The sequence below is a fragment of the Podarcis erhardii genome, assembly GCF_964252035.2.
Source record: "Podarcis erhardii genome assembly, chromosome: 8".
NCBI classification, from domain to species: Eukaryota; Metazoa; Chordata; class Lepidosauria; order Squamata; family Lacertidae; genus Podarcis; species Podarcis erhardii.
Genome location: NC_138499.1, coordinates 61,340,869 through 61,365,407, shown reverse-complemented (window position 1 = coordinate 61,365,407; position 24,539 = coordinate 61,340,869). Strand labels below are relative to the sequence as shown.

At 41.6% G+C, this 24,539-nt stretch overlaps 1 protein-coding gene across 2 annotated transcripts; it reads left to right on the top strand.

Moving 5' to 3' along the window:
• Nucleotides 1-109: 109 nt before the first annotated feature.
• KDM1B (lysine demethylase 1B) lies at nt 110-24,105 on the top strand. Of its 2 annotated transcripts, none has more exons than XM_081873385.1 (22): nt 110-383; nt 2,034-2,078; nt 5,661-5,754; nt 6,752-6,876; nt 7,623-7,712; nt 8,844-8,955; nt 10,331-10,447; nt 10,862-10,900; nt 11,633-11,837; nt 12,313-12,491; nt 13,266-13,442; nt 13,870-13,944; nt 14,419-14,556; nt 15,274-15,445; nt 16,952-17,079; nt 17,162-17,293; nt 18,302-18,376; nt 18,851-18,967; nt 19,489-19,614; nt 19,973-20,095; nt 21,042-21,194; nt 22,145-24,105. In XM_081873385.1, the coding sequence occupies exons 3-22, from the start codon at nt 5,665-5,667 to the stop codon at nt 22,226-22,228; spliced, it is 2,457 nt and encodes an 818-aa protein (XP_081729511.1). In that variant the 5' UTR covers nt 110-383; nt 2,034-2,078; nt 5,661-5,664; the 3' UTR covers nt 22,229-24,105. The 2 variants fall into 2 exon arrangements, with proteins under 2 accessions (XP_081729511.1, XP_081729512.1); XM_081873386.1 differs by having other exon boundaries at nt 110-426.
• The last annotated feature ends 434 nt before the right edge of the window (nt 24,106-24,539 follow it).

The following is a 24,539-nucleotide window of genomic DNA, read 5'->3' as shown; positions in this document are numbered from 1 at the left end:
GCGCGCTGGCGCTCTTCTCTCCGCCTCTCCAGGCGGCGCGGAAAGGAAACGGGAGCCGGGCTACATTGTCTCCTCCCCTCGCCCCACCCGCTACGCGCTGAGGACAGCGGAAGCTGCAGCAGCAGCAGCAGCAAGGGGAGGAGGTGGGGAAGGAACCGACGGGAGGAGCCGGACGCTGGTGAGCTCGGCTCGGGGGCTGGGTCTCCTTCGGCCGGGCAAGGAAGCGGACGGAGGCAGGGATTTCCTCGTCTGGGGAAAGGGGGGCGGTGCTGCTGCGTCGCTGCTCTGCTCTCCTGGCTCCGACCTGCTGCAGCAAGTGGATGGCAGCCCGGGCAACAAAAGGAGCGCCGCCGCCTCCGCTCTCTCGTCCCTCCGGGCACCGGGTCAGTCGATGCAAGGGCGATTGGCTCCCCGCTCCTCCTCCTGGTGCGGGACTTGCTCTCCCTTGCATGTGTGAGCGTGCGTTGAGGGGTTGTAGGGCGAGGAGCGCTTCCTGGGGATGGGGGGGGGGGTCGCCCAGCGTGGATCTTGTAGGGAATCGGGACACGGTTTTATTTGTGGGGTGGGGATTTGCCCGTCCCACCCCACACCACTAGCAGCAGCAGCCAGTTTTCCGGGCTTGGGTGCACATTGGAGTAACAAAACAAGCCCGTGGGACGCGCGTCCGAGCCGATGGCAGAGTGGCTTCCCAGCGTCAGGGAGGAGGGAGGAGAGAAAGGCATGCTGAGCAAATGTGCACAACGACGAGGAAACCCTACGGAGCCCTCGCTTGTTTGTAGGAAGAGGGCCAGAGGGTGTGATTTCAAGACGGGCTTGAGCCCCGGTACCTATTTGCTTTGTGGGTAATCCCACCAAGACCCTGAATTAGCATCTTGGGATCTGTTTGTTTGTGGGAGGCGCACGAAAGATGCCCGCTGCGTAGGAAGGTGGTAGTTTGCAGCTTGTGCTAAGTCTTCCCTAACCTGGTGCCTCCAGATGTTTTAGAGCACAGCTCCAAGAAACCTCCACCATTGGCTATCGTGACTGGGGCTGATGGGAGTTGCAGCCTCTGGAGGGCACCAGGTCAGGGAAGGTTGATCTACTGCCCAGCAGTTATTACCTCCCTGTAGCACTTTAAAACCCCTGATAAAAAAGGGGCTAATCCTAGATAGTGTAAGTAGTGTGTGCTTTTTATTTTAAATGGTATTTTAACTGCTGAAAGGTAGGTTAGTAGTTGGGGGGCGGGGGGAGGAGCTGCAAGCCTAGTCAAAAGCTACAGCTAACTTCCAACCCATGAGTTTCCAAATGCTAGGCCACACATTTTTAAATGACTTCTAGATGCCTGCACTCGTTTTATGGCTTTGGGGGAAGCTGTGGGGTGCTCTCGACATTCATTTAGAACAGGGGTTCTGTCTCCAGCGCTTTCAAGGGCCTTTTGCTTCAGAATTTGGATGTGCAAAATTCCAAATCTTGACTGTGATGAGCCAGTTAGGATCAGATGCAGTCTTTCTCTTACTTTTGTGTTACCACGATGACTGTATCCACTCTCTGCATTGTCAGCTTGGTGAATTAAATGGCACATCAGAAACAGTACTTTCAAAATGTTAGTTATACATCGGAGGGTTGTTGTTGGTGGTTTCCCCCCCCTGAATTCCACTTGTGAGCCCAGTCAAGGTTGGATCCTGTGAACTCTCCAGCCTGCAGGTATCAAAATAGTTGCGGTAGAGCTTGTGGGAAGCTGCGTGCAACAAGTCAACACACTTCTGACAAAAGCCCCCACTTCCCACATAGATGGACTTTTGTATCAAGCTGATTGGGATACATGTGCACATTCCCCTGGCCTTCATTAGCCTTTAAGGGACCAAATACCTCATTGTGAAAAGTCCTGCTCCAGGGAGTAATTTCTCTTACACCTTCCGTACAGAGAATTCAGAGGTTTTAGAAATAGACCCTTCCTGTAGAGACCATGTTGTTGTCTGAATCAGGAGGGTAGGATTCAGTAGCTAGAAAGATACCATTTTCTTACCATGTTTTCTCTTTTTCTATTATTACAGCTCTGTTTAGTTTGACATCTGAAAGCTGGGCGATTTGACTCCAAGGTGAGCAGAAACCTACTCTTCCTGTGGTGGAAGTTACCCATAGTGAACATAATTACCTTTCTAGCATAATTGCAGCCCACCTTCCTATCTGTAGCCTGTGTGGGTTATTCTGGAGCTGGTAGCCTATACAGTGGTACCTCGTACTGTCCCCCTTGCTAACGCTTTGGGTTATGCGCTCCGCTAACCCGGAAGTAGGTCTCCTTGTTGCGAACTTTGCCCCGGGATGCGAGCAGAAGTTGTGCTCTGGTAGCATGCGCGCAGCAGGAGGCACCATTAGCAAAAGCACGCTTCATGTTACGAGCGGTTTCCGGTTATGAACGGACCTCCAGAACTAATTAAGTTAGTAACCAGAGGTACCACTGGAGCTTCCCCTTACAAGCGTGTACTGTGTATTAAATCCTCAATATTCTAAATAAATCTAAATTCACATTCAGGTGCACTGAATTGTGTCACTTCATTCCAGCAAGAGCTTAAAATACGGTCTTGATATTAGAGAGAAAAAGTTAATAAGTATGCATTCAAGGGCATGGAAATTTTGAAACGTTCTTAAAAGAGGCTCATATCTTGTATGTTAGTAGTGTTATATTCCAGAGGTGTGCACAGGCCCCAAGATTTGCCTTGTATTTGTGCATCCTGAAAAATCAAATATGCTTCTGAGTTGTTCTGTGCACTCACCACTTCAATCTGTAATTTGGGTTCTGAGCTCCTATTCACTTGAATATAACTTTGCCCCATTTTGGCCAGAGTGAAGTAAATTTTCAGGTACAGGAGCACTCCTAGAGTGGACTAAGCCTTCCAAATTGCAGAGAAGTAGGCCTGAGGCTTTTTGTGCAGGAAGTAAAAGGGATTCACTTTTTTCCATAATCCATTATGGGGTGGAGAAGTGGGGTTTATCTCTTGCTCTCTCTTGAAATAATTAATTTGTGGGTAAACTTTTAATATTTTTGCCTGTATATTTTTAAAAAGTCTGTGGCTTCACACATCTTTCTTTCTTTCTTTCTTTCTTTCTTTCTTTCTTTCTTTCTTTCTTTCTTTCCGGTGATTGCTTGTGCCTATGGAGTCCTGAAGAGTTCTGGGTGTGTGTTTTGCTGAATAAAAGCAACTTAGGAATAATATATATACATATATATAAACTGCACCAGCCAATCCTTTTTTTAAACAAAGCAAGCAAGAAAAAAGCAATTCAGAATCCATCAGTGTTCTGCTGGCAAAATTGTAGGACAGCCTCACTTTTTGCAAACTCCATGGATCTAGAGAAACACAGAGATATAGGAAAAGATAGAGCTATATGGGTGGAAAAGCAGAGTGACATGAGGCTTTTGGGGAGCCTTGATGTGGCTTGGTGTTTATTGACATTGTGCTTCAACTTGGGAGGGGAATTTATCTCATGATCTGGCCCCCAGTTGGAGCCAGTGTACACCTCTATTGTTTGCCTAGTTATACATTAGACAACTCATGTCTAGTGGGAATCCTCAGATCTCAGATGAAATGGTTATATATGTACCTTATGCAGGATTTAGTTCTTGACACACATTGGCACACACTGGGGGGAAATGTGTTTTTATTCATGTATAGGCTGAATCCTGCCTTATATGCTTGGGTTGGAGAGTTATGTGGGCTTTTCAATAGCTACTACCATGTGTCCAGATCCTTGTTTATCTCACTGGTAGGGCAAACCTCTTGGGTTAGTACATTAATAGATTAATAGTTGCAGTTGTTCTTAACTTAAAAGCAAAGCAAAACTAGTAAAACCTAAGGAGTTAAAATGTTTAACCAGAATAAGCAGAAGCAAAAAAAGAAGTGGAATCTCAATGTACATTGTTGTTGTTGTTTTTAAATCTGCTGTGATATTATGCTTATACTTTGTTTTTACATATGTAAATGGTTTCCCTAAATTTCAGTTTCATTTTCAATTTGAATAATTTTTTCTTGAAAAGTCCTGCATTTCAAAATGAAAAATTACCTTCTATGCAATTCAAATGAGCCTTTCCTAGCACTTGAAACAAAAGTGCATTTTAATGGGTTTAAATGATCCACTATCCTATGAAATATACCATCAAACGTGTTAGTTGCTGCCTTTTGGAATGAAGAGATGTTTGCTCTTCCTGTTATCTGAAACCACCACTAACTCCACCCTGCAAGTATTAACAGCAGTTTAGTAAAGATGAGCAATTTAGTCAAGATGGCAATTGTCAGCAGATCTTGCATGCTTTATAGTTCTGACTGGTTTGCATCCCTTCATTTTCTGTGTGTGTGGGCAGGGCAGCTCCCAGGCTATTGACCCTTGTAACTTCTTTCTGGGAGAGAGTTTCATATCAAAATTGTTTATTCCCTCACCCATCCTCTTCTTTCTTTTCTGTTTGCTTCGCCTTACCTGCATTCATAGATATAGCACAGCCTGTATTATGTTTTATTTCTTTTGATTTGTATAAAATATTTTAATGTCGTGCTCAAAGTGATGTACGGAAGAGGGTTCTCTCCCCCCCCCAAATATTTGATCTGTATGCTTGAAAATGTAAACAGCTTGTTCTCACTTCTCATCAGGATGGATAAGCAGCCGTGGGAAGGTGTGCTGAAACTGAGAGACAATTTGCTCACATATGTGTGCTGTTAAGGTCCCAGAGCTACTGTTTTTACAATATAGTTCATTTGAACTATCAGAAGCATAGCTGAATCATGGCCTGAATTGTGCACAGTTCTGGGAGGGGCATTTTGTCTAAGTTTCTCACAGTACATACCTATGCACATTTACACAGAAGTCAGCCTCTGTGTGTTCAGTGGGGCTTACTCCGAGGTCAGCATGCATAGGATTGCAGCCTTAAAACTGTAGGGTTGGAACCAGGGAAACACATAGGGAAGGGGGCTGGTGGAAGATGATTTTCTCACCCATCCCAGTTTTGGGGGGTTGCTCTCAGCATCCCATGCTACAGACCATTCAGCAGGACCCCTCTGGGGTAGCATTCCAGTATGGGAGGCTGAGGGGATCCCTGAAAATTGCCTGGAGGCACTTTTGGTGAGTAGAGTTGAAGCTGCCTCTGTTTGGGTTTTGGAGGTTCTCCCCTTAGCCCTCTTGTATCACAGGCTGTCCTCTTCAGTAGCATCCCCTGAACCCCAGGGGAGATATTTTGGAGAACAAGGGGAATGCTCGGAATGGAGACGGGGAGTCAATTTTCTTTGGCTCTAACCCAAGATTATTTACTTACTAAATTTATATCCTGCCCTTCCTCCCAAAAGGAGCCCAAGGAGGCAAACACACAAATGATAAAACTGTTAAAATCATCTAGAATATTAATGAGCTGTTCTCTCTTCCTCCTTTCCCTCCCTCCTTTATTTCCTCTTTTTGCCTCCTCTTCTCACTTCTACCATTTTGTGTAGTTCCTCACTTTAATTTTCTTTGTCCAAGATCTGGAAAGAGAGCTGGTTCAAACAGTGAAGCCACTAGTTTGCATGGGTGATGCTGGAAGGTTTAACCAAAGGGAAGCTTAAAGCTTGTTTATTTCTCCACCCCTCTTTGTGTGGGGAGACTCTCTGAACTCTAGTGTTGGAATACTGCCTAACGTCCTCCTGGTTTTTATCCTGCAGCGCCATGTCAGCTGGGAGGGTCCGAACAAAGAAAAAAACACCTCCTGTTGACCATTCTCCCGATAATCTTCCTCTGAGAAGTTCAGGGAGACAGGTACCTTTCATCAATTTCATTCACAGGGTTGCAAGCAGGGTTGTGTATTATCTACTTAGGAAATGAAGAGTATTGCAGTCCTATGCATATTAGTCTGCAGTGTCCTGTTGATTTCACAGCCAGGCAGTGATCTTACTTACAAGTTGATGTGCATGACATTTCAGCCTGTTGAGTTTTTCCAAGCAAAATCGGTGCTCATCTTTGGCGTAATGTAACGGGCTGTTGTTTTGGACTCTTCCTTGTTTTGGACTGTTCCCTGTTCTGTGTGTGAAGCTAGTTATGACACTTCCTTGGTTTTTATTTTTTCTGTACAGTGGTGCCTCGCAAGACGAAATTAATCCGTTCCGTGAGGCTCTTCGTATAGCGGTTTTTTCGTCTTGCGAAGCAAGCCCATTGACAGCTTAGCGGATTAGCGCTATTAGCGGTTTAGCGGCTTTTTGCGGATCAGCTGATAAGCGGCTTAGGAAAAGGGGGAGGGAAGGGAAAAACCCCCGCAGGAACTTGCAAGACATTTTCGTCTTGCGAAGCAAGCCCATAGGGAAATTTGTTTTGCGAAGCGCCTCCAAAACGGAAAACCCTTTCGTCTAGCGGGTTTTCCGTCTTGCGAGGCGTTTGTCTTGCGGGGCACCACTGTATTTCCATGTGAATGCAAGTTGCATGCAATATTGCTATCTTTTTGACAGATTTCCCCCCATCCCCGGGTCTAGATTTATTTTGTACTGGAATACCTTTCTATCACAGTTTGGAAATCCATGCCTCTCCAGAAGCTCAAGTTTCCATCAGTCCCAGCCAGCATGGCCTGTCGCTCAGAATTATGGGAGTTGTAGTTCAGCAACATCTGGAGGGCCAAAGGTTCCCCATCCTTGTTCTGTAGGAAAACACAATCAGTGTAACTGTCTTCCATCATTATTGCACCAGAAAGCCTCACCAATAAAGACTGCTGAATATATCATAAATCTGTTGTGACCTTTTCATTCACACAGTTGTGTTCTTTTAGGTGAGGAGGAAAGCTGCAGAGGCAGCCGAGGATGATGAAGATGCCTCAGAGAAGAAGTACAGAAAATGTGAAAAGGCAGGATGTACAGCAACATGTCCCGTTTGCTTTGCCAGTGCTGCTGAAAGGTTTGGGCTCCTCTGTCTTCCCCCTTCACAGTCCCAAGGTTTCAGAAAGTGATATTCAGCTTGATAGATTTCATTTCTGGTTTGTCTGAGTGAATTCTTAGGACTATTATTAATGGAGGGAAGTGGATGTATGCTCCTAGGGGAAGGTGCAATAAAAGCAGCTTTAAAAGTAGCTAGAAACCAACCAAACAAAAAAATCCAAGATACTGTATATATTTTAAAACACACAGAAAAGATATAAAAGAGGCGGAGACCCATTCATCCTGCTGGGAAGTCTTGTTGGAACATTTTCCAACAAAATATAAACCTACATTTTTCTTCAGGATTATATTTTTAAACAAGTAGATGGTGCTTCATAGCATACCTGAAGGAGTGTCTCCACCCCCATCATTCAGCCCAGCCACTGAGGTCCAGCTCCGAGGGCCTTCTGGTACTTCCCTCACTGTGAGGTGAGGTTACAGGGAACCAGGCAGAGGGCCTTCTTGGTGGTGGCGCCTGCCCTGTGGAATGCCCTCTCATCAGATGTCAAGGAAATCAAGGAAACAACTATCTGACTTTTAGTAGACATCTGAAGGCAGCCCTGTTTAGGAACGTTTTTAATGTTTGATGTTTTATTCTGTTTTTACTATGTTGGGAGCCACCTTATTATAGACCGCTAACGTGTGGCAGTCTAAAGTATTTTCAAATTGCAGGACAAAGCGTATCCTTTCGAAAAATGTAGTCTTTTCTGATTTCTTCTGTTTTAGGTGTGCTAAAAATGGCTACACATCAAGATGGTATCACCTCTCCTGTGGGGAACATTTCTGTAATGAATGTTTTGATCATTACTACCGAAGGTATTCTTTCTCTTTTTTGAAGTAATTGCTTTTTTTAAGGGGTGGGGACAGGATGCAACCGAAAGTGTGTTAATTCAATGGCAAAGCATTTTAATCTTGATCTGGTTAAAGAAATAAGATATGGAAGGTAATATACATAATTGCTGTGCTTTGCTACCCATTTTGACTTAATTTTGAAATAAGGCTGAAAACAACAGTGCTGCTTTTATAATGGCCATAAATTGTAGGGGTTTGAATTTATCAAGAAATGTCAACAATGTCTGGGGGATTGATACTCACACAATAACCTAACAGCTTCCTTTTCGAAGCAACTCTGGGCAAAGGCAATGAACGCTTTAAAAGGCGGGGACGGGGGAGTGTATTCTTTTAAAAGGATATACAGTCGTGGCTTGATTTTCAAATAGCTTAGTTCTTGAATGTTTTGGGTCCTGAACGCTGCAACCCCAGAAGTGACTGTTCTGGTTTGCGAATTATTTTTGGAAGCCGAACATTCAAAAGGGCTTCTGTGGCTTCCGATTGGCTGCAGGAGCTTTCTGCAGCCAATGAGAAGCCGCACCTCGGTTTCTGAACATTTAGGAAGTTGAACAGACTTCCGGAACGGATTCCGTTTGACTTCCAAGGTACGACTGTATTGGCTGTTTGTAGGAAGCTGGACCAGCTAAATATCTACACTCTCAGGATGACTTTAATAGGCCTTTCTGTCTGTTGTGAACTGCTGAACATTTTGACAAAATGCTCTCAGCTAGAAAATACGCAAAGCAACATCAGTAGACTGGGCAAATAGGCTGTCTGTTAAAGCCAGGGTGCAAAGGGAGACCAAGTTTTGATGGAGGGAGGGAAGCTATTCCAACAGTGAAGCCATTGTATAGATTTGGGTATCCATAATAAGGACACCTAATTTATCACATTAAACAAAATAAAAATCATGCACAATATTGCCTTGAAGTTGAGCTTTGCAACTTCTATGCTTGCTTAGGAAAACAAATACTGTGGCCAGGATCATGTTGCCTTAATACCTATTTCTTTTTCTAGGCATTCCATGTTTGGGATGAACTGTCTATTAAAATATACCAAACCACGTGTAGGCGATTCCTTCCCTCTACTTAACATTTCCTTTGTCCCTCCTTTTAGTCATAAAGATGGCTACGAAAAATACACTGCCTGGAAAAGGATTTGGACCAGTAATGGAAAAAGTGAACCCAGCCCTAAAGCTTTTATGGCTGATCAACAGCTCCCTTACTGGGTGAGGGCTTTATTTATGATGACATAACACTGTGAAAGTAGTGCATGTTCATTTTTTTATTTCCCTTCCAAGTAAGCGTGTTTGAAGGAAGTGTTAAGCAATGGATTTGATTATTGTTGTTATTGTTTCAACCTTGGGGTTGAAAGTGAAAATAATATGAAGGAAGCATACAATATTTGGCGGCAGGCCACATGTCTTGTGTATGCAGAATGTACAGTGGTACCTCGGGTTACATACGCTTCAGGTTACAGACACTTCAGGTTACAGACTCCGCTAACCCAAAAATAGTACCTCAGGTTAAGAACTTTGCTTCAGGATGAGAACAGAAATCATGTGGTGGCAGCAGGAGGCCCCATTAGCTAAAGTGGTGCTTCAGGTTAAGAACAGTTTCAGCTTAAGAACAGACCTCCAGAACAAATTAAGTACTTAACCTGAGGTGCCACTGTACCAGGTTCAAACCCTGGCATCTCCAGGTGAGACTGAGAAAATCATCTGTCTGAAATTCTGGAAAGTTGCTACCAGGAGACGACACTGAGCTAGCACATGAAAGAAACAAACCATACCTGGTTTAGCATTATGCCTAAACCAGGGATTTTCACTTATTTCACTCCAAACAGACCACAGAGATAAGCAAAGGTTTCTTCTGGCTTACTGATTGTGATATGTTTGGAGCAAAGTGCCCTCTAGTCTGGATGTAACTTTAAGCCAGAGATTGTGGTTCATTTCTCCCCAATACTGGTAGGATGGACTGAAGCAGTCATGATCAGGTATAGATGAAGAAGTATAGGTTATATGCTGATAATTAGAAAAGAAAGGGTTTTTGATTGGTTGTGGAGCTTACAGAACTTCAAAACGATTATCCTTCTTTCCTGAGATGGGAGTGGATCATGGGGTTCCAAGAGCAGTTAGGATTTCAGTTAGGGCAGTTGGAAGCTGCAGGCTGAAGAGAAAGAGAGAATCAGAAAGGTGAGGGAAGGAGTACAGTACTTGCTTAATAACCTATATGACTGTAAGATCTGTGCCTTGCAGTTTAGGGAGGAAAGGCTTTCATAAATTAGAAAGGCAACGTTTTATCTACAGGCTGATCATCCCAACAGTTAGCTTTTCACTTCCCGCTGGATGAGCTGCCATGTAGTCTGCACCCTTTTGGGGGAATTGATTGGTTGAACAGCCCCTGATTTACCTCTCTTGAGAAAGGAAGGGTAGGTCAGCTCAAAATGCACACTCATACGAAGTTGATGGGGGAAATGTAGGCACAGCTTGCATGTCTGCTGCTTAAGGAAGTCTTCCTGAAATTTTGAGAGACCTGTCTCTGATCTTATTAGTGTGCCTTTGTTTCTGGATGTACTGAGCAACTTTGTCGTTTTATTTCTAGGTTCAGTGTACAAAGCCAGAGTGTGGGAAATGGCGGCAGCTGACAAAGGAAATCCAGCTTACCTCGCAAATAGCCAAAACATACCGCTGTGGCATGAAACTGAACAATTCCACCAAGGTACCTTCAACCCTCAAATGTACTGAAAATGCAGGTTGGTTTGGTCGTTTCTAGAGGCTGACGGGAGCCCCAGGCTTAAAACAATTGTGCAGTGTTTGTTTGGAGACACCCTTGTACTGCTGCAGTACACACAAGGATTTACATGCATTTAAAACTCTGTGAGGGTGGCACCAGAAAACTGGCAGGTGGGTGGAAAAGCTTGACACCTTCTTCCCTGGCCACCTTTCCACTCTACCCCTTCCCAAAGCTGCCTTTCTCTTGGGCTTTTTAAAACATACCATTGAGTGGAATTTGTAGTTTGGCCCTAAGTGTCATGGCTTTTATTAACAGAAGTCATGCCATTTCTTCAGTGTTCCTCTTACATGCAAGTCAGAGGAGCTATCCTGTTGTCTGAAAGTGTTGTATTTGTTTCAGGTGGAAGGCCCAGACCATTGCTCCATGCCTGAGGATCTGGTAAGCAATGTTTTAAGAAAGTCCTGCATGTGGTATCAGAATGAAGTGTAACTGTGAGAAACACAGAGGTGCAGGCTTAGTAGTAAATACTGTTTGGGTAACATTCTGACTTTGGAACTGGAGACTTTAAGAAAGAGCCTAGCTGTTGCTTAAGGAAAAGGCCAAAGACATCTCAAGCTATTCAGCTTATTAGTAGGGTGTTTGTGTGACTAGAATTATTGTACTGTGTTTAAACTGTGAGGAGCACCTGTATGTTATTTCTTTTTTTAAAAGGGCAAAACAGAAAAGCTCTACCTTGATAGTTGCCCTTGCAAAATCTCAACTATCAGACCTACTGCTGTTTTGTTAGATTGTTAGCAGCTTTGAGACTCCTTAGGGTAGTGATAAAGCGGGATATCAAATCCAAACTCCTCTTCTTCTACTGCTGTTTTGTTAGTGCAAATCACCTCAAAGCGATGGATGGTTGAGAGCCACATCACCTAGTCCCAAGCAGAGTAAGCTACATTGCCTTGGGAAAGGCATTTTCTGACCAATTAGAGTAAGCTACATTCTGACCAATTAGAGTAAGCTACATTGCTATGGGAAAGGCATTTACATGTAGAAGCTTCCCTACACTCCTGGTAGAGCACTCAGAAATGGCCTGTGTCTTTTAAGTGTCATTCGGACTGAGAGATAATATGATAACAAAAGCTTTAATTCTTCTTCCTGACTCTTTCCTCCACTCCTTCGTAGAGAGTTGCTGAAGTTTCAGATCACTGGTGGTATTCAATGCTCATCCTTCCACCTTTGCTGAAGGACAGTGTGGCTGCTCCTTTGCTGTCTGCATACTACCCAGACTGTGTGGGCATGAGCCCCTCTTGTACCAGTACTCACCGGTTGGTTGGTGAATCCAATGCAATAAAAATGGAGCACTTAAAGACTCCACCTACTATAGCTGGTAAGCTCCGAGTACTTTTCTGCCTTCTTCTAGTAGCTGTTGATAGCCTTATTTTCCATGGTACGAGAGTATTTTTTCTATATTAACGTGAATTAGAATGTCTTGTCTTCTCAAGAATGAGACTGACCATCAACCATGTATACTTTGTAATATTTGTGTTGTTTATATTTGTGAGCATGCAGTATAAGCATATTATTCCTGTAAGCAACACTTTGGTGCATATGCTCAAGGTCCACTAAGGAGTTTTGGGCAGAGAGGAGATCTGTAAGCACCATAAGTAATTGTTGTAAGCAGAAGCCACGGTTCTTATGAGCCCTTCCTTACCCAGTATTATCCTAGTATATGTTGCAGGCACCTGTAATAGAGTTCACATTTGTTTACATGCCCTAGAGCTTTGTGCCTTTTTATTAAGCTACCGTGACGGCTCACGGAGATGCTACATGCAGCTCATTCCATGTTGTATGTTGCCTTCCAGGGATGAACAAGTACTTCCAGCCTTTCTACCAGCCCAACGAATGTGGTAAAGCACTGTGTGTGAGACCAGATGTAATGGAACTAGATGAACTCTATGAGTTTCCAGAATATTCACGAGACCCCACCATGTATCTAGCTCTGAGAAACCTCATTTTGGCTCTGTGGTACACAAACTGCAAAGTAAGCATGGCTGAATATTCGCCCCCAAAAGATTATCATCTCACTTTAAAAATATATTGACCTAAACTTCCCTTGTCCTGGTTTCCTTCTCCCTCTTGCTCCATAGACAAGACCTTCTCAGTCATTATGGTTTTTGCTTTTCAGTGCGGGAGGACCCCCACAACCCATCCCATTTCAGTCCTGCTGGCCCTTCAGCAATTGGGATTTTTTAGAGCAGGGATGGAGAACCTGTGGCTCTCCAGATGTTGGGCATCTGTCTGTCCAAGCCAGTATGGCCAATGGTCAGTGATGATGGGAGTGGTAGTCCAGCAACATCTGGTGGGCCACAGTTTCCTCATCCCTGCTCTAGAAGTCCTGCTGCAGTGGGAGGGTGGAACTCTGCTCATGGTAAGACAAAAGGTTGCAGTGACTAACCAGGCCGTGCCTTTGGAGCAGATGAAATAAAACATCACAAGAAACCCTCCATCTGCTGAGGAAAACAAGGCTTCATGGTGAGGCCTGTGTTCCTTTCGTCCCTCCTTAAGTATGCCTTCACAATGTGATCCAGATTCCCAGGTGTGCAGATGGGGGTTTTCCATACAAAGCTGCCCTGCTTCATGCTTTTCAGTACACAGGTACATGACTGGAAGTTTACTTGGATGGTTGTCACTTTGTTGATCTGGGAGATGTAAATTAGCTGTTGAGCTTCACCATCTGAAGGACAGTTTGCTATCTTGTTCCAGCAGCAGTCAAATTCTTGCCTCTCCTCCTTTCCCCCAATCCTTCAATGCACAGGAAGCCCTAACCCCTCAGAAATGTACGCATCACATCATTGTTCGAGGCCTTGTGCGCATTCGCTGTGTGCGGGAGACGGAGCGAATACTTCATTTTATGACCAGGAAAGGTCTGATTAACACAGGAGTCTTGTCAGTTAATCCTGACCAACCTCTTCTGCCCAAAGACTACCATAATGTAAGTATTTTAAAATACAGAGTACTAATAAACTGGTTCTAGGAGATTCTGATGGGACAAGGAGGGTGAAGGGAGAAAGGACTCCTTTTAAGGGTAAAAAGTGAAAGAGGGGTTGGCCTTCTAGACCTCTTGGTCAGTGTCAAAACTCTTCTTCAGGGGCTCATGGCTTCTCAAGAACTGTCAACATCGGCATAGACAAAATCGTCTGCTGTCGTTCAGCTCAGGCTAGGATACTTTCTCTTCACTGTCCTCATTTTTGGTTGATATTGTAGCACTTGCTCAGCTTCTCCTAATGAAACCCTTCAGCAGGAACAGAATTTTATCTGAACAATGTTTCAAATTGTTCTGAGACTTGCTTAGAAAAAACAGTCTTGCTAGTCTCAAAAGAATGCTAGCATCACTAGTTTACTTTTCTTCTTCATTTAAGAAATCTGTCATTGTGGTTGGGGCTGGTCCTGCTGGATTAGCAGCTGCAAGACAGCTTCAGAACTTTGGAATTAAGGTGAGACTTTTTCAAATAAAGTATAGCATTTCAACATTTCTGTCTCCTCCTCTTCTGGCATATCTACACTTTGCTGCTGCTACCTGAGTAAGAAAAAGAAAGGGCCTGTTCTCAGAGTCCAGATGTCCTGGGAAAGTGCCATAATTTGTTTCAAGGCTGAGCTTGAAATAATTATGAGGCTAGGGTTTGTTGCATGATTTGTTGCAGCTTATACAGTATTTGGGCATGGAGAATGGTAGGCATAGCTTGTCTGCTCACAGTATCCACCTTTTAAGGAGGAACTTAATGTCTTCACTTGGTAGACGGATTTTCTGCCTCTGAGGTTTAGGATTCACCAATTAAAAACTTGGTGAACTCCTAGCATAATGTTCTATTATTGATTGACCACCTTGGCATTATTTGGTTAACTGTGGAAAGATTTTTGTTTCATAGCAGTGTGTTCCTTACCACCGCTGCTTCTTTTGTATGTTGCAGGTTCTTGTGCTAGAAGCGAAGGACAGAATTGGGGGCCGCGTGTGGGACGATAAGACTTTCAAAGGGATCACTGTGGGTAAAGGGCCACAGATAGTGAACGGCTGTGTCAACAATCCAGTAGCACTAATGTGTGAGCAAGTGGGTTTGCATTTTTATTCATGAAAACATTGTCCTTCTGAAGCTTAATATACACTGATCCTTGTAAACTTGACTTTCTTATTAGAGAGGTTTTTCAGGCAGCTCAGAATCCATATCCCACTCAAGCTATAGGTGTATTGGGTCACTTTGGGAAAGTAACTGTTCTTCAGCTTTGTTTTACTGTGTGTGAAAGAGATACATTAAAGGTCTAATTGTAGGGTTGTAAAGAGGAATGAGGTAATGAAAGGTGGTTACCGTCCTTAGGAGCAGGAAGTTCTACAAATAACATTTGAAAACTTTGCTAAGTGTTTCAATCAGGCTTTCTTTTCTGTTCATACATTTTTCTTCTTCTCTCACATGATACTTTGCTTGAAATAATACAACGAGTTACCTCACATATTTAGGGAAGCTAGCAATTTGCTGTAAAGAACAGAATAATAGTCTTTTCAAGCGCTAGTCCACTTACTACTTAGAATGGTGATTCTTCAGAGTTGATGCTTACTATAATAAATGAAATAATTCTGATTCCTGTAATATAAAACCCTCACTGAAGATGTTTAGCTTTTATTGGTTGGTTGGTGTTGACATCAGTGAAAATTGCGGTCCTTTGGGAGGGATAGAAATTTAACAAATAAACAATAAAAATTAAGGTTTGCATCCCATGACAGTAACTGATTATCTACTTCCCCCACGTTCAAAATCCCTGTCTTTTTAAAGCTGGGCATTAAAATGCATAAAATTGGAGAGAAGTGTGATCTGATCCAGGAAGGTGGAAGAATAACTGACCCTACTATAGACAAGCGCATGGACTTCCATTTCAATTCTATCCTTGATGTTGTAGCAGACTGGAGAAAAGACAAAAACCAGCATCAGGATATTCCTCTTGGAGGTAAGTAGAAACAATGAAGAGCCACACGACACATAGTGCAGTGGGGATAAAGGAGCACCTGTAGAAGTCGTCTCAGATATTTGTGCCAGCTCAGCTTTCAGTTCTTGTATTTTGTTGCATTTGAATGACCTTTGACAGAAGATAGTGGGCTGCTCAGAGCAATTTCATTAGGCCCAGGGGGCAAACAGGATTTCCTGGGCTTAGTACCCTGTATGTCGCTATTGGCAATGACTGTTCTTCTGTTACTAATATGAACAGTTATTTTTAATACATGGAAATGATTTAATAAGCATTTATTTAACAGATTTTTAACCTGCTTCTGAGTTCCTGCCCTCACAAGGCGTTTTGCAGCAATTGCAAATAGTTCAAATACCATAATTATATAACAGATAATTATGCAGTAAGTTTAGAACATTTATGTAATGTTAACAGACAGCAGCAGCAACTCAAATGGGGGAAATAGCTTTACGTCCTTTATGAACAATATCTCCCTGAAGAACAATAGCCAAGTGACAGCAGTAGATGTAGTGACATCATAAAGTGAATAAATTACTTGGAATACATTTTCCTCAGTCCCTGTTTTATTAATATGCAAACTAATTGACATTTTTAAAACTCCTACAACCAACCAACTTGGATTTCTTTAACCAAGTGACAGTCCCAGAAGAGATTATCCCAAATTGCACACAATTAGCAACATGCAGGAATTATTTCTGAGTATAGAATCTGGGAGAGTTGTAAAGAGTGTGCTGAGCCCTGAAAATAAAGTGTCTTGCTGTGGCCTAGCAGTGGTGAAGTTAATAGGCTGGTTTGCAGTCACTTTAAGCCATAGTTGTGAATGAATGTGCAATGTGCTGGTGCACAGAATGAAAATCATTACTGCTTAGCATTATTCCTGCTGCCGCTGCTGCATTGCTGGCAGCTAATTTGACCAAGCATTTTGTCCAGATACTCGTGGTTTCTCTCTCTCTAAACAAACAATGAACTGTAACCAAGGTTTGTCCTCTACTTACCGTTTAAGAATTGTTGAGGAGGAAACAAACCATGAGCCTAGGTTCAGATGCTAATGTTAAGCCAAACCATGGCTTAGCTTCCAGCAGTTCAGCAGAAACAGGGGAGGAATGAAGCAGTCATGTTTTTGCTCCGTGCCCCATCACCCTTTAAATCACAGTGATGTGCAAACCAGGCCAGTGTATGAGTATGTTTGCTGGTAGCCCACATGTTTGTGAGAAAAGTGCTGCCCGACAATTAAGGAAGGACAAGGACTTTAAAGTGCTATCAGTTTCAGTGGAAAATACGTTAAGCATGCATTCAACTCTATTTTGAAATAGTTGTCACTTAAAAGTGTGGAACTTCATGCCCATAATATTTATATTTTGACGGGAGCAGCGGGAACTATTTTGGTAGAGCTTCATTTTAAAATTTAACAAGAACACTTAAAAGTAGGGTGAAATTGTAAGGAAAAAATGATTATTTATTGATAACGATTGGATATATTATTTGCAGATAAAATCCAGGAGATCTATAAAGTTTTTATTCAGGAATCTGGTATTCAGTTCAGTGATCTCGAGGAAAAAGTCCTTCAGTTCCATGTCAGTAACCTTGAATACGCCTGTGGCAGCAACCTCCATGAGGTGAGCATGGGATGGACTTGTGCGACACTCAGGTGTTGAGTGTTCAAACTGTTCAGTGAAAAGATTTCTGTTCTCCTCACAGGTTTCTGCACGCTCCTGGGATCACAATGAATTTTTTGCTCAGTTTGCTGGAGATCACACACTCTTAAACGCGGGATACTCAACAATAATTGAAAAAATGGCTGAAGGCCTGGACATTCGGTTAAAGGTTCCAGTAAGTAACAAAAAATGGATGAGAAGCCAGTTTGCTTTGATGTACCTTGGAGTAGTTCATCTTCCTAGTGTTTGGCTTGGTTCTCTTTGTCTTGGAACATACAGATGGTACTTAACCGCTTGAATTTTCCAAAGTTATTTCCAGTGGTGTCTCATTTATTAATCTGCTTTGGAACATATGAATGTTTCTTTTTATTGCTTATGCCTTCACTCTAGAACATTTTCCACATTCAGCATACTCAGTGTGTATTACAATATATCTATTGGATTTTTTATCTCAGGTAGTCAGAGAGAGATTTGCCAAAGATGACTCTATGAACTAGGTAGGATTTAGAATGCAGGAGCAAATCTTTAGAATCCATAATGCATAAAAAGCAATGGAGTGAGTCTCAGCAATGGGGTGCTCAGATTCCCACCAGTACATAAAAATCTCTAGTGGAACATTGCTTGCATCATTCTCCTGATTGATCCTTCACATAATGCATTTACTCATGAGCAGTTAGCTTAACACTCCTTTCCCCATGTCTTTCATTGAGAACTCTTCTGCCATGAAGCTTACGCTAATGTCTTAGTGTTATGGATGATATTCAACATTGTGCAGGTGAAATTGCCCTTCCTGTTCTTCCACATGCACCTCCATCTCCTCATCTGCTCCAAAGGGTCCATCTTCAGAGCTGATTTGAGGAAAACGCAGGGGCTATAGGTGGAAGGAGAGGCAGTCCTTTGGTATAAGCAGAAGTCTGTTCCACTTGTAGATGAGGCACCACCATAGACAAATACAGTGACACCTCGGGTTAAGAAGGTGAAGGTGGAGGTCTGTTCTTAACCTGAAGCACCACTTTAGCTAATGGGGCCTCCCCCTGCCATGCAATTTCTCTTCTCATCCTGAAGCAAAGTTCTTAACCTGAGGTACTATTTCTGGGTTAGCAGAGTCTGTAACCTGAAGCGTCTGTAACCCGAGGTACCGCTGTATGTCTTTCACAACTCTGAATCCCCTTCTTCTTGTCAGGTTCGCAGTATAGACTATACGGGGGAAGAAGTCCAAGTGACTGCAACCGATGGAACTCTCTGGAAAGCACAAAAGGTGACGTGTCTCATCTTTCTCAACTTCTGCTATATATTTTCAAACATCACAGTAAACATCTTGTTCAAAGTGTTGTGTACAACTGGCTTTTTAAAGACTTGATGCCTCATGTTAAGGGGTAGCTTTCGCTGCAGCAGCTAAACAAGGGGTGCAAGTGAAGTGAGTTTCTCAACTTATCAAGCAGGACAGAGCTATTTATTGTGTTTCAGATGCCATATCACCAGCATACCTGCTTCCCGCATCCTTACAGCTGTAATGTGAATTCTTGACACATCTTTACATTTGTGCTAAGGAGCCGGTTGTGGGCTGAATGCTGGGCAGGCGGTGAAAAGTGTGGGACAAAGTATCAAGTTGTCTTAAAAGCATGAAACTGAGGTTTTTAGTACCTACCTGGTGCCAAACCTTCCCAACCTGCCTGTGTTATGTTGAGCTACTTCAACTGTAGTATAATTAGGACTACTTTTCTCCCACCAGGTTTTAGTTGCTGTACCTCTGACTATTCTTCAAAAAGGCGCCATTCTGTTTAACCCAGCCTTGTCAGAGAGAAAAATGAAAGCTATCAATAGTTTGGGAGCTGGAGTCATTGAGAAGGTAAGAGTGCAACTTTTATATGACAATGTGAAGAGCAGTACGAATGGCATTTGGTTTGTACCCTATCAGATTTGCTTTCCATAATCGGATCTGCTCAGAAATAACAAGATGACAAAGCATGGGTACATAGCAGTCCTTCATAAATTGAAATAAGTAATCTTCAGGGTTTGTGATGGGTAACCAAAGTCTGCCTGTCCACCAGCTCTTGCAAAACAGATTAAAATTATGCCCCATTAAAACTGAAAATTTCCTCCATTTTGCCAATTTGAATCTCAGGTCTTCCATCACCCAACTCCTCATAGAAAGAAATGCAACTTAATTTTGTTTCCTGTGATTTGCACAGACTATCTTTACCAGAGTCTACCTACTATTAGTTTACAACAATCAGTAATAGCCCAATCCTATTTATGTGCAATTGCAATTATATCCTACTAGGTTCACTGAGGCCGACTTCCAAGTAAGCGTGCATAGAATTTCAGCCCAAATCAACAATGAGGTCATTCTTGTCTTTTTTCCTCTAGATTGCACTACAGTTTCCATATAGATTCTGGGACAGCAAGATTCAAGGAGCTGATTACTTTGGCCATGTTCCACCTAGTTCCAGCAAACGTGGACTCTTCAGTGTTTTCTATGACATGGATCCACAGGTACACATTGCCTGAAGACTTAACACTGACCCTAATTGTTCTTCAAATAAGGAAACATGATGAGCTTTAAAATCACTTCTCTTCCCCTACCACCCTAGGAATTCGCCACCATTTCATAGTGTGATTAGTTTAAGATATATTTCTGGCAACTTTATCGTTTTTTTAAAAAAACAATTACGAGACAGAAGCTTTGAAAAGTGATGTGATACACTCAGTCATGGAGAAACCTAAAAGGTGCCAGGAATCTTTCTTGTTCTATGGGTTGGCTAACATTAGTTTCAGAGAGGCTGTTAGAGAGTCATTTAGCAGAACTACAGTAGATAAAATGTAAGTATCCATGTTTGTGTCTTGTTCTCAGCGTAAATGCAGTGTTCTAATGTCTGTTGTTACGGGTGATGCTGTGGCAACTATGAAGAACTTAGATGACAAGCAAGTGCTGCAACAATGCATGATTGTGCTCCGTGAGCTGTTTAAGGAACAGGTAGGTCTTGTTTTTTATTGACTCAAGCATAGATGAGACACCAGTTTCAAGTCTTTCACACTTAACCGAATTTATTAATAGTTGTAAATGGCTCTGATATTTGCATTATATGGATATATTTATTAACTAATATAATGTATAATAAATATAGTATATAACAGATAGCAACAAAAAGAGATTAATGATGCGACTAAGCGTATTATCAAACTAAGTCAAAGGAGTAAAGCAACTGAAAAAGACTTTGTAAATGACTGTACTTGGTATACGACTAACATTGGATATTGCTCTAAATGTCATAAATCTGGATTTATGTATTCTAAATAAGAAATAAATATTAAATAGGATGAAAGAAATGAAACAGCAGCTTGCCAAATTATTCCTATTTTTAATAGTTTGCCTGGGAACCATGTTTGTTGTGGCTTCCATACATGAAAACATTCTGCATCAGACCACTGGTGCATATAGAAGCAGTTTTAGAATAGAATCACAGATTTGGAAGGGACCCTGAGGGTCATCTAGTCCAACCCCCTGCAATTCAGGAATCTTTTGCCCAACATGAGGCTCAAACATGTGCCTGAGTTTAAGATTCTAATGAACTGAGGTTTCAGATAGTTTTTCCCAGTCTCTGGAGAAGCCAGGAATTGAACTTAGGACCTGTTGCATGCAAATTCATGACACAGGACTCTACACAAGGATCTACAAATCTGACTACTTAAAAAAGGAGAGACAACTGTCCTGACATGTTTCACTTGGTTAGGCCCCCTAACCAACACTTTAATTCTCTAGCTGTTTATAATGGGACTGTCCATTGACTTTAACAGAACAACTTCAGAGCATGTGACCAGTCACTTAGAGCATCTGTGTGTGTTGACCTGGTGAATATATGTGTTCACAGATGGGTTGTATGCATTTCATAAGTAATTCTTTGCCTATTGTTGTAATCCAGGAAGTGCCAGACCCAGTCAAGTACTTCGTTACACGATGGAACAAAGATCCTTGGATCCAAATGGCGTATAGTTTTGTGAAGACAGGGGGCAGCGGTGAAGCTTATGACATCCTAGCAGAAGACATACAAGGAAAAATATTTTTTGCTGGAGAGGTGAGATCTTGATTATGTACACTAAAAAAATTGAATTCAAATTCTTCTAAAATAAGATACAAGCTAGAATAGGATGGAATGTATTCAGGGGTATGTTCAACTTAGGTTCTATTCAGAATAGACCCACTGAAATTACGTAATAAGCCTAAATTAACCATGCTTATTTCAATGGATCTACACTGAGTAGGACTAGCACTGGCTACAATCCAGTCTCTGAGGAAGCATTGCAGAAAACCAGTGAAATCCAGTTGCTAGTGTGCTGATCGGACTTCAGATCCTTTAAGAATATAAACAGCTGTTAGACTGGTTGTTCAGTCATCTGAGTGGCAGCAACTCTTCAGAAAAAAAAAAACCTATGTAGGGGATTATACCTAGGACTAATATTACACACACACACACACACACACACACACACACACACACACACACACAAAGTGCCATTTCAATCTCACTTCAGGCCTTGCTTGTGGGGTTGAAACTGGTTTTGTTGTGCTGCTGAAGACATTCACCATGATATTCCTGTTGATTCTCCTGGAACTCTGAGGCACAGGATACTACATACAGTGGTAGTATGTGACTGGGCAAAATAATAATCTCTGCTATGAAAATTCCTCAACATGGAATAAAACACCCATTGTGGCTCGTGATTTATTTTTAAGATATAGATACGTAGACTATTTCATATATATCATTGGTAGAATAGATATTGACACTTCCTGTGTGGGTTTATACCAGGCTTCCTCAACCTCGGCCCTCCAGATGTTTTTGGCCTACAACTCCCATGATCCCTAGCTAGCAGGACCAGTAATCAGGGATGATGGGAATTGTAGTCTCAAAACATCTGGTGGGCTAAGGGTGAGGAAGCCTGGTTTATACATATTATGTGTCTGATGAGTGTAGTTCTATGTTCATATAAGAATTCCTCACATTATGTTTCTCTTTTTAAATAGGCCACAAACAGACATTTCCCACAGACAGTTACTGGAGCTTACTTGAGCGGTGTTCGAGAAGCAAGCAAAATAGCAGCATCTTGAATACTACACTACTGTTTACAGATTTTCTTTTAACAACTTCCTCAAATTCAAAATTCAAGTTTCAGGGTTACTATTATTGCTCAAGTGGTGCTTAATTCTTTGGTACCTAAAGAGACAATCCTTTTTTCTTCCACTTTTTTCATCTTTTCCATGATGTTGATGTTTTATCAGCACAGCATGCTAAAGGAACTGTTATTTAAAAACACTACCAGCAGATATTCAAGCTCATTAACCTCTGAACTTCAATTTTGTGACCTATTTGAGATAGATGATTTATATTGTCAAAGGGTGAAATGTGTCAAAGGGTAAACATGTGCTGCAAGGACTGTTAAATAACCCACGTTTTCAGATAGTGGGTCAACAAGATGGCAGGTGACTCCAATCAAGTTTTGAAAAATGTATTCTTTTTAAACTAAATTGCTGGAAGTGTACACAATCATTGGGCTTGCTGGTGTTTTTTTTTTTATGAAAGAAGATATATAAAACCAACCCTAACCATTACTTACCCAGAGGAAATGTCACAAAAGCATCTCTTAATGTGTATACTAGGATGAGGGCTGAGTATTTGCTGATCATGTAGATGGACCAGAAAAAAATGTTTGTTTTGTGGCGATTTCCTTTTTGTGTGCAGTGAAATTTCTAAATCATAGCAGCTGTGTAGGTGCAGTCATTTATATAATTGTGAAAGCATGTTGAAGGTCACGTAGTTGAGCAAGCTGTTCAACTTTCTTGCTTAAAAATGAGGTCAAATGATTACTTTTTATGAAGGGTTAAAATTATGTAGCCTCATTTTAATGGGAGAGATTTAAGTAGACTCTGAAATCAGTGAGACTTGAAAATACTTAATGAGGCTGGGTTGTACCCATTGTTGTGAAAAATTACCTAGAAGAAAAAGATGATTTAACTAAATAATTCACTTTTAAGTAGTTGAAGATACTAATGTATACACATAGTTCATTCATCAGCTAACTTTTGCTTTTCATTATGAAAAAATAATAGTGGGAATTTCAATATGGAAGCATGGGCAGTTTTACTTTCTAAAGAAAGCCTCAGAAAATGTGTGATTACTACTCCTGTGTGTTTTGCTATAATGATAATATATGGCCCTGAATATCTTACTTTGTAACATCATATTGAGAAAGATTTAAAAGTTATGCTGTTAGGAAATCATCAAGCTTTTCTTATAGTTGAACTGCTATTATTTCACTAAGTTGCTTAATAGGAAGTATAACTCTCTGAGAGCTTATAGTAAGAAATGTAAAGTATGAAAATGGAATGCTGATTTCCCCCCATCATTTACTCTTCTTTTCAAAAACTGAAAACATGTGAATACCTAGCTAAAATAAGCCAATTGGCCCATATCTAAAACTAATTTTGTTGGTGCATCTAGCTATTGTCTGAAGTGCAATTTTTATTTAAAAATGGAAACTTGTGCTTGGGAATAGTTGAAGGCGTGAGTTTGAGCAGAGATATTAGTCATGACTGTAAGGATTTTGTAGTAATCAGCATTAAGACAAGATGAAGAGTCATACTGTAAATGTGAAACCATTTACTGTATAAAGTACCTGTAAATTATTACATTACAGAAGTGTTTAAACAGCAGGACCTGTTGTCCATAAAAAGAAAAAGCTTAGTTAAGATATGGAAACTACTTTTTTTACATTTATTTAAAAATGTCAGAGTTGGTGGGTTCACTTTGAACAATTGATCCCAAAGAATTAAAAAATAATCATGTGAAGCTTATTTTTTAAGCATGGTCATTTTCTATTGTGTATATACAACTTATGCCTTGTACATCTAGGGGGGAAAATCTCCTTGCTGTGGAGCATGATGTTCAAAGTGACTTATTGGTAATGTAATAAACTGGAAAATGCTAAGTCAGTTGTGTTGCTAATTTCTAATCAAATAGTAAAGGCAAACTGTACCCATGTACTTAAAATGCATTTTATATGGATTTATAACTCATCCCCTCCTGGAAAATGCAGAGGATGTCAGTCTCAAAACAATTACTTCAGTTATTAACTAGGATGACAAATGTCTACTCCACTGCTCCTTTCTGACGATCCTTTCAAAGTAATAGTATTCTGCTAGAGGGAACAGACTTTAGGGCCAACCACATTTCCTGGAACAGGCGAAGATTCCATGTCAGATGGCAGCAATACTCCTTGGCAAAGTTCACTTCCTTCCAATCTGATGGAAGAAGGTGGCAATAATTCTGAAATTGCCTTCCACACTTGTTTCCAGCCTAGCAGGCCATCACTTCAGGCCCACTGGGCCTTAAATACCATGCAATCACATCCATTGCCACAGC

Excerpts from the sequence above, each read along its gene's own strand:
- KDM1B (XM_081873385.1), top strand. The coding sequence starts at position 5,665 with ATGTCAGCTGGGAGGGTCCGAACAAAGAAAAAAACACCTCCTGTTGAC. Across the intron at positions 13,443-13,869 it reads TGCCCAAAGACTACCATAAT|AAATCTGTCATTGTGGTTGG; the intron begins GTAAGTATTTTA and ends TCTTCATTTAAG. Across the intron at positions 15,446-16,951 it reads TCAGGATATTCCTCTTGGAG|ATAAAATCCAGGAGATCTAT; the intron begins GTAAGTAGAAAC and ends TATTATTTGCAG.